The sequence below is a fragment of the Rhinatrema bivittatum genome, chromosome 5 (assembly GCF_901001135.1).
Source record: "Rhinatrema bivittatum chromosome 5, aRhiBiv1.1, whole genome shotgun sequence".
Lineage (NCBI taxonomy): Eukaryota > Metazoa > Chordata > Amphibia > Gymnophiona > Rhinatrematidae > Rhinatrema > Rhinatrema bivittatum.
The window spans coordinates 261,749,975-261,759,054 of record NC_042619.1 but is presented as its reverse complement, the minus strand read 5'-3'; the positions used below and the strand labels follow the sequence as shown (position 1 = coordinate 261,759,054).

Here is a 9,080-nt window from a genome sequence, read left to right as displayed (position 1 = left end):
GGGAAACACTGATCCAAATCAAACAGAAAACGTTAGAGACTGTCTGTGGCTGTGCCAGGAGCAACTTGTTGCTTTCTGCATGCTCATAGTACCCACAGCCACTCCTAGAAAGACACTGGCAGGAAAGCTGCTTTGGGGTTTTATTTTTTTCAGTTGCTGTAATTGGTTTTCATTTTGGTTGATTTTATTCTATATAGGTGTTTGCTACGATTAATCCCGGTGCAGTGTGGGCTGGGACCTGCAGGTGGCAGTGCTCGTCTTAGACTGCTTGCTTCCTACCTCTCAGTGTCCTCTTGCACCATTCTCACCCTGCTGCTGCCACGTCCACCCATACAACATCTGGCAAGAGATGCCGGTTGCATTATAGTGAGCAGAGCTCCTCCATCCTGCCCCCCCTCTCGTCACATAGTGCTCAAAACAAGCAAGTCAAAGATAAGAAGCTGTGCTGATAATCAGAGTAAATAGCCAAAAGGAATCGGAAGGACAAAACCCAGGACACTAAACTGCAAGTAACCCTTTATTTCTTGAACTGTTTAAGCAGCTAAATCAACCTTGAGAACAGCAAAGTAGAGCAAGATATGTGATGCGATTCCACTGTATGGAAGTCGGTGCTAGCTCTTCCAGCAGAATTGCTGGGAAAGTTTTATTAATGAAAAGCTTAAAAGTTTTCCCCTCAGCATGTGCAGGCTTTAATTCATACCTCAGGAAGCTCTCCATATGACAGAGCTGGGAATCACTTAATGGCCTTGTGGAACCGGTATGAAAAGCTGCAGACTACCCCAGAGAGGAAAGATTTCACTGCAATGATCCTTTCAGAGAACACAGAGAATAGTGAATGTTCTCTTTAAAACTGAGGACACTGAGGCCTGCGAGGTGAGCACCTGACTGCAGGGATACTGCACGGTGCTGGAAGAGCCATGGCCTGTGCAGGACTCAGAGGGGTTCTGCACTGCAGGCTGGAAAGCAGTGGTGCATCTCCCCCTGGCTGATGGCCACATACAGCACCAGCCTAACAGCTTCATGATTAGAAGGGGGAGAGGTTCCTGTTCTACTCTGGGCAGATTTAAAAAAAATGTTTTAAATGTGGCCTTACAGAGCATTTTAGTTCATCTTGCAAATATGTGAAGTATGGGAGATGTGAACAGATTGGCTACAACCAGTGCTGAGTTCACTGGGTGAGTGAAATGCAACCTGAGATGGGTGGAGGGCCATGTTAAAGGTGCATTATCCTCAGGCTTTTCTCAACTGACCCTTTACGCTGAATGCCCCCTAGGAGCAAGTCCCCCAGTGAGAGGCAAGAGCTGGGACTCCTGTCACAACAGGAACCTACTGCAAGCCAGCTACTCTGCCAAATGAAGCAGGAGGCAGCAGAATATCAGAGCAGGATAAGAATATCCTGGGACTAGATGGAGATGACTCAGAAGGGGAAATGGTAGCAGAAACCTCCTAGTGCACTGATCTGATGCAGGTGAGAAAAAGGAGACTGGCAGCATGTGATAAGAGTCTGAAGCAGTAGTAAAAGAAACTCCTGAGACTTACAGCCCAATATCTCCTGGTCCAGTTCCTTATGACAGCCTGCCAATAAGGTTATCTGAATCTTTTGCAATGTCTTCTATAGGAGCTGCAGCCGCTAGAGAGGAAACAATGAAGAGGAAATTGCTTTTGGATTTTGTGCTTGAAGTGTCTGCCAGGATTCTGCTCTTTGGGATCTTCCTGTAAGCAAGAGAGATTTGTGTTACCCTGGAGACCAGGTTTATATACTGTTTGTCTTTTGGTGTGAATTAAGTGTTTGACATATGGAACCAGATTTCAGTAACCAAATCAGTTTCAACGTAAAAAAAAAAACAAAACAACCTAAAAAAACAGAAGGATAACAGGCAAAATGTTGGGATCCTGGGTTCACATCCAGGTCAGAAATGTTACATCATACCTAATGGGGAGAGGCTAGAACAAAACCTGGAGATTACAACTGGCCCAAGATCTCACAATGAACGTAGAGCCCAAAGCTCAGTCACTTAGTGCCCAAGTACAATGGATTTTTCTACAGACACAAAATGTGAGAAGACCATTAATAGGTAGGCCCCAATCTCCTCTCTGCCTGGATGGTAAAATCTGTGGGGCAGTCACAGATTTAACCTGGACCAGGGGTTGATGTGGTAATGTAATGTGGAGCTTTACATACACAGAAACATCTGCTCATCTGCGCTGGAGGAAACATGTTTAAAAGTTGCTTAGATAACATGGAATAAGTGATCATGTGTGGGATTGCCATGCACCTAAACTCTTCCCTTTTAGCCCAGTCATTGTGTCTGTCTACCTTACCCTGCTCTCTGGCCCTCTCTTCTCACCAAGCTTCTTAATGCATGGAGAACTCTTCCTATTTCCCTTCTACAGCGTTAATCTCTGACACAGTACTATGAAGCCATTTGTAACAAAATATACCTTGAATTTAGACTCGATGGTTTGTCTTTTAGGGTGACTGAGCTCCTGCCTCCCTTTCAGCGGGTGATTCAGCCTGAGGAGATGTGGCTATACAAGAACCCCCATGTAAAGACAGACCACGTGCCCACCAGATACATGTTTGTATGTAGCAAATGCAGACCATTCTGATTTTATTCTGCTAAAGATGTTTGTTTCATCTGTGGATGGGTTTGATGCCTCCTTGCTCAGACCAGCAGCTCTAACAGCTGTTGGTGTTGGGATGAGGGCAGAAAGGACATCCCAGAGAAGACAAAAGCCCTCCTTTGTTATCCCCAAAACACTGATTACTGAAATCCCATTAGTCCCTTATAGTGATGCAAGGCTGAACTGTCAAACTGTTGCTCAGCTTATGCCCTTGTAATTGTACTCATGTGATACGGGAACTTTCTTAAGGTTTATTTTTTTTTCTTGCTTTGATCACTGGAAGCAATTGATTTGTTCTGTTATTTGAAATTAATTTATTCCTATCTCTTTACAGCTCATTTCATTTCTGTCTCCCTTATTGTTAATATTTGTGGCAAAGGTCCTTAAGAAAGCAGAGAAAGGGGATACAAGGGAAGCCTGCATGGGTAGGTGTGTGCACCCCTCAGTGCTTTCCTGGAGTTTGGAAGCTGAGGTCATATAAATATAGCAATACATTGTTTTCACCAGTTATCTTTCTCTCTATGTGCACCCTTCCTCCTGTTTATTTGCTTGAAATCTACCTATCTGTTCATATCCATTGCTTATGTATTTCCATGCCTTGTTACTTTTATGTAAATCAGCTGGGATGTCTGTCAGTGACAGGTGGGGGTGTACATGGGTGTGCCAGCATGTGTGCCCACTCCACTGATGTGCACACTGTCTGGCTTCAGCAGCAGATGTGATGGAAGGAGACTCTGGCACTATCTTCCAGACTGCACTGAAGGAAGGTAAGGGAACAGAGAGTGCTGGAGAAGGACAGGAAGGGGGCATACAAATGTTTGCCAAGTGTCTGCTAGCTAATTATAAAGCTAACGAAATGCTAGAAAGGGAATGCTGTGGTCTGACTATAGCAGCAGGCATTAACACTAGCAGGAAATGACTTTTTTGTATTCATGTTTCAGCTGCCAGTCTTACTCTTGCCCTGAATGGAGTTTTTACAAACACAGTGAAGCTGATAGTGGGCAGGTAAGTCACATCCAGCCTGAGGTGGTCTCTCTCTTTCAGACCAAAGAATGGAGATGGCTTCTCCCGTTCTTTGAGGATATTCTTCTTTGCTTGTAGCTGTGCTGCATGAAGGCAGAGCTAAGAGAGGCATGGATGACTAGGCAGGCTAAGTGTTAGTTGATGTTAGTTGAAGGATGGACAGACTCAATATAGTCATGTTTGTAGATGTTTGGCTATTTTGATTGGAACTGGAGAAATGTATAAATGGATGCACAAGTAGAACATTCACATGGGTGGGTGGATAGATGGATGAGTGAACCAATGGACATATATATGCACGTAACAGAGTCACTTCAGTAGATTCATGTTACTGCACTGCAAATCAGAGCTGACAGATCTGTTGGTACAGAGAACTGAAGGCGAGTTACAAGTCTTGTTTAGCTTTCCTGTGCTCAGATCACATTGCAGACAGAATGGAGGTAGACTTATACACTTGTCTCAGGCTGGTAACTGGCTCACTTGTGTTAAACTTCCACTCATTGCCAGGTCTGCTTTCTGTTCCACCACTGAAAGAGGTGAGACTTGTCTCTATTAGACAGCGTGCACTATCAGTTGTTGGTCCAGCATTATGGAACAGCCTACCTGTCAAGATTCATGTTCATACAGACCTGAAACTGTTTGCAAAAGTTTGAAACGTTATTCATTTCAGCTAGCGTATGTATAATGCTATAGATTTTTGTACCTTATTTTATAATTTTGTATGTTTGTCATGAATTGTTTCCTGTACATTTATGTGCTTTGTTGCCCGCTTAGGATGGATTGTTGCTTTGATTTGCACTCTATAAAATTAAATATTAACCTTATGCTGTTTGCAGGCCACGACCGGATTTCTTCTACCGCTGCTTCCCAGACGGATTGCCCAACTCTGAGCTGTTGTGCACAGGTGATGTGGAAATCGTGATGGAAGGACGTAAGAGCTTCCCCAGCGGACATGCCTCCTGTGAGTGTTTATCTGGGAGTGGGAGCTAAAAGGACACCTGCATGCATCCATCCCTCCCTCGCTATCCAGACCTCACATTTGAGGGGGAGAGCAAAGAGGATACCAGCACCCCATCCTTCCCTCACTATCCAGACCTCGCATCTGCAAATGAGCTGAGAGAATGCTTGCCTGTATTCATCCTCCCTGCTCCCACATGGTCACTTTCTCTCTCTCATGCAATGTTGCTCAATTTGAGAGCGGAAGAGACTTGGAGATGGACACAGCAGAAAGACTTTTTTTAATTTCTTCATTATTTGCAAACCCTAGTTCTGGATCAGAAATGTAAAATGTTTCACAACACAGAAAGCTAGGAACTTTATCCTGAAATAATACTGCTGTTCTGCTTTTTTCCCCCCTCCTCCTGTTTTTTCAGTTGCATTTGCTGGACTTGGATTCACTGCCTTCTATATAGCAGGAAAGCTACATTGTTTCTCATCTGCGGGCCGTGGCAGAGCCTGGAGACTCTGTGCCTTCTTATGCCCTCTTCTCTTTTCTCTCCTCATTGCTCTCTCTCGCACCTGTGATTACAAGCACCACTGGCAGGGTGAGTGGAGCTGATACCCCTCCCATCCTTATGCTGTACAGAGTTACAGGGTCCCCCGGGTACATGCTTCCTCCGAACTGATACCTTCTTGTATCACTTTTTGTTCAGCAATTATGTTTGTTATTGATGGTGTAATATTTTATTAACTGGAGTAAAAGCAAAGAAAGCCCCTGTTACAGTGTGTCATTTAGACACCAGATGTTTCAAGAAAATCCTTAGATGGTAACCCATTTAATCCACCATCATTTTAATGTTTGAAAGTGTCTGAAGGTGTCTTGGTCATCAGCAAAGTTAATAACTTTATCTCTCTCAGTAGAAAGAGTCCTTCTCTCTGAGACCCCAATGTAATAAGGAGGCTGCGATATGTGTAAATTTAATTCCAAATTTCAGTTTTACACACACAAATTATGAACACACATGTGCACACACATTAGCACTCTTTCCTGCAAATCCCATGTAAATCAAGACCTTAGCCCTTACCCCTCAATGCAGAGACACATGTAAGCTTTACTCATGTTTTTTTCAATGGTCAGATGTGGAGGAAGGTTTCTAGGGTTAAGGTTAGTCTATAGGGTCCTATCCTCAGAAATCATGCACAAACAGGCCGATGCCATACGGACATGCTAAAACTGGGCACCTGCCTTCCCAATGTGCACCCAACCAGCTCTCCTGGGCATGCAATGCAGTAGGCAAATGAGCCACCTCGTTAAAAAGGAGATGCTAAGAGAAATTGTCCCTAGTGCCTCCTCGGCATCGAGCACCCAGGAGGAGTGGCTGTGCGGGGGTTAGGAAAAAGCTCAATTTTACAAGCATCCGTTTTTCTAACCTGGGTGCTGCCACAGGTTAGGAAAATGGATGTTCGTTAATTTGAACGTCCATTTTCTTAACCTGACCGCCAGGAAGACATTTTATTTTATTTTTTTTTATCTTGCTCCGCTTTTGGTTTCTCTGACTTAATATCGCCATGATATCAAGTCTGAGAAACTCCAGACAAGCAGTATATTCTGCTTTTCTGTTAACGTTAGGGGCTCCTCAAGACTTAATGCCAGCTCTTGGGCTGGCGTTAATTTTTGGGCACACATTTATTTTTTACATAAGTGGGTAATAGCTAATAGCCTCATCTACATGAATTTACATGTGATGAGCACTATTAGCTATGCGCTGGTTTGGACCTGCGTTTTGGATGCGCTAATCCCCTTAACGTATAAAGGGTCATGGACTTGTGTCCTAGTACTCATTAATCTGTGCGCCAGGCTCAGCACAAGTTGTTGCATCGGACTTAAATTGTATTCTCTGCTTATCAACTGATTTCTACATCCAAATGATCTTTTATGCATAGAAAACATGGATTTGTGCACATAGAATCTTTTTGTACAGTTTTGGATTAGCATGCTATTTTTAAACTCCCACTGCATTAGCATACCATTAGTTTAATGTATTAGGAGTTTACGCAAGTGGTAAAAAGTGAGTTAAGAACATGAGAACTAAACTTTAGCCCACATTTTTACACTTGTGTTTTATTACATTATACCGTACTTCTGCTCACTTGGAGCCCAGAGCTGTAACTATGTTGACCAGGAAAACTGTTGATACCAGTCTAGGAATTAGCTGAAGCTGTTGTAGCAGAGGAGCTTGATCTGATGGGATTGTGTGGATGTTTTACAGATGTGCTGGTAGGATCACTGATTGGCCTGGTTTTTGCTTACCTGTGCTACCGGCAGTATTACCCCTCGTTGACTGACATGGAGTGTCACCGGCCTTTTCACTACAAGAGCAAATTACCAACTGCGCAGGAGAGAAAATTTGCCAAGTTCGATGTATGACCGAATCTGATCCTGCCTACTTCTGCCATCACTCCTGTACATGAGTGCAAGGGACAGAACAGCAAGTCTCTTGACTTCATTCCACCTCCAGCAGTGGAGAGGCAACAAAACTGTCCACCCCAGAAGCTGAGGATAGACTTACAATTAGTCCTCAGCTGCCCTTTCCTCTTTCAATGAACCATAAATCTGTGGAAAGAAACAATTGCTCTCCCCAAGGTACCTGGCATCCTGTTTAGGATGTTGAATGCCACAAGGAATGTTAAAGGTTAAAACACTTCTGGATGTAATCTCCCTTCCTTGTTCCTACTGATGCTGGAAGTCCAGACACAGCATTGTGTATATACCCCTGCTGGCAGTGGGCTGTGTTTTGGCTGCTAGTGTTAAGGGTAGGAGGAGAGATTCTGGTATATCTCCAACCTGATCCAAGAGACAGGTTTTCTTCTTTTTAAGACTGTCACTTCCTTTTCCATGTTCCTTACCTTCGGAATAACTGTCTCATTCCTACCGGCACCCCTATTTTTCTGTCTAATGAATCATTGTGAATGGAGCACCAAGAACAGGTGTTGTGTGAGTTGGGGTCCCGCATACTCTGTTGACAAGATAATGGAAAAGTAATACATTTGTACACTTGCCTGCAACAGTCCTAGTAAATGCCTTGCTGCCTCTCTCCAGGGAGTTCGGTTTACTGACCTCTGCTAGTCAAAAGGTCCAGTTTCTTGGAGGATGAGACAGCAAGGGGATTCTGGACACATCACTGGTGACTGGAATAAAGTGATATTAAAATCAGAGCAGATGCTGCAGTGAGGATAGTTATGGGACCAGTCACATTGACCTTACTCTAAAGGTATCTTGGTGGGAACGCATGTCTGCATGTGATATAATTGGCTGTCCTGACCCCGTACCATAAGCCTAGAAGAAGCTGCAGGTGCAAAGAGCCCTGTCTTTGATTGCTTGCTTAGGCTGTGATATGTTATTGGACCAACATGTCTGTGTACATCCTTATACAACCACTTAAGGTATCCAACTTTTCCCATGGCGAGTACAATGGAGGTGGGAATAGACGAAGGGTTTTCTTACTGCGCGTTGTACACAGGCAGCCCTATACTGAATCCATTGTGTGCCTGGGGAACCAAGGAAGTTTGTAATTGTAGGATGGAATGTTTTAGTTCCGTAATGAATCTCTTGTGCTGAAAATGCCACTATATACCAATGGGTCTGCCCTGATCCTGCTTCTCACCACATCCCAGGCCTTCCAGCAGTGCTTTACATCCCGTATCCTGTTCCATAATATGGGTAGAAGCCATGACAGATTACCACATGGCTGGTGTTACAATTAGGGGAGATTATGCAGGCATAGAAGCTGTTGCAGAAGGGAGATTTTATTAATTATTTTTCCCCGTATTATATTTATTTATATATATTTTTGAAAGGGATATCTCATAGTACCTCTGTTCTGTACTAGGCCTTTCAGAGCCTGCAGGTACTATTCACCAGTCTGAGTCTAAGCCTTGCTTCATAGCAAAAATCCTTCGTTTTAAGTTTCTTTTCCCCCAAGAATTTATCAGTATTTATGAGCAACAAGAAACAGAAGAAAATCATGGGGGGGGGGCGGCAGGGGAAAAGTCTCTTTTTTTTGTTCCACGGATTTTGTGCTGTTTATTATAACCAAGCAAACTGATAAATTCCAGGAAAATAAAATAAAAAAAATGAAAATGAAGGTTGCTATGCATATCTGACTTACCTGTCTTAGGTTTTATTTTAAGAGTGGTCAACATGCAGGAATGTTCCACTATTTAAAATGCAGGATCATGTAAAACCATCATAAAGGGAATTTTATCAACTTTTCACCCATCGGCTTTCTTGTCTTTCTTGCAATGCTGTTCAAGCTCTATACCAGCATACATTATTTCATATGGTTTGGGTAGCCAGCAGAACTCTGCTGTCCCCTCCCCCTGAATAGTGCTCTTCTGCAATAAGAGATTTCCCTCTCAATACTGATGCTGTTAGCCAAAGAACACCTAAACTTGATTATCCACACATAATAGCAATAGAAGAACTCTGGACT

At 43.4% G+C, this 9,080-nt stretch overlaps 1 protein-coding gene across 3 annotated transcripts; it reads left to right on the top strand.

The window, feature by feature from the left end:
• Positions 1 to 225: 225 nt before the first annotated feature.
• On the top strand, positions 226 to 8,862 carry PLPP5 (phospholipid phosphatase 5). Of its 3 annotated transcripts, none has more exons than XM_029603923.1 (9): positions 226 to 509; positions 1,274 to 1,468; positions 1,619 to 1,715; positions 2,475 to 2,583; positions 3,005 to 3,050; positions 3,567 to 3,630; positions 4,485 to 4,609; positions 5,022 to 5,192; positions 6,858 to 8,862. In XM_029603923.1, exons 3-9 carry the CDS (start codon positions 1,645 to 1,647, stop codon positions 7,013 to 7,015), a joined length of 744 nt encoding a protein of 247 aa, XP_029459783.1. In that variant the 5' UTR covers positions 226 to 509; positions 1,274 to 1,468; positions 1,619 to 1,644; the 3' UTR covers positions 7,016 to 8,862. The 3 variants fall into 3 exon arrangements, with proteins under 3 accessions (XP_029459783.1, XP_029459782.1, XP_029459781.1); XM_029603921.1 differs by having other exon boundaries at positions 229 to 509; positions 2,960 to 3,050; XM_029603922.1 differs by lacking the exon at positions 1,274 to 1,468 and having other exon boundaries at positions 227 to 505; positions 2,960 to 3,050.
• The last annotated feature ends 218 nt before the right edge of the window (positions 8,863 to 9,080 follow it).

Coding starts and splice junctions, on each gene's coding strand:
- PLPP5 (XM_029603922.1), top strand. CDS start 1,645: ATGAAGAGGAAATTGCTTTTGGATTTTGTGCTTGAAGTGTCTGCCAGG. Junction 2,584..2,959: donor TGCCCACCAGATACATGTTT/GTATGTAGCAAA, acceptor ATCTCTTTACAG/CTCATTTCATTTCTGTCTCC. Junction 5,193..6,857: donor TTACAAGCACCACTGGCAGG/GTGAGTGGAGCT, acceptor GATGTTTTACAG/ATGTGCTGGTAGGATCACTG.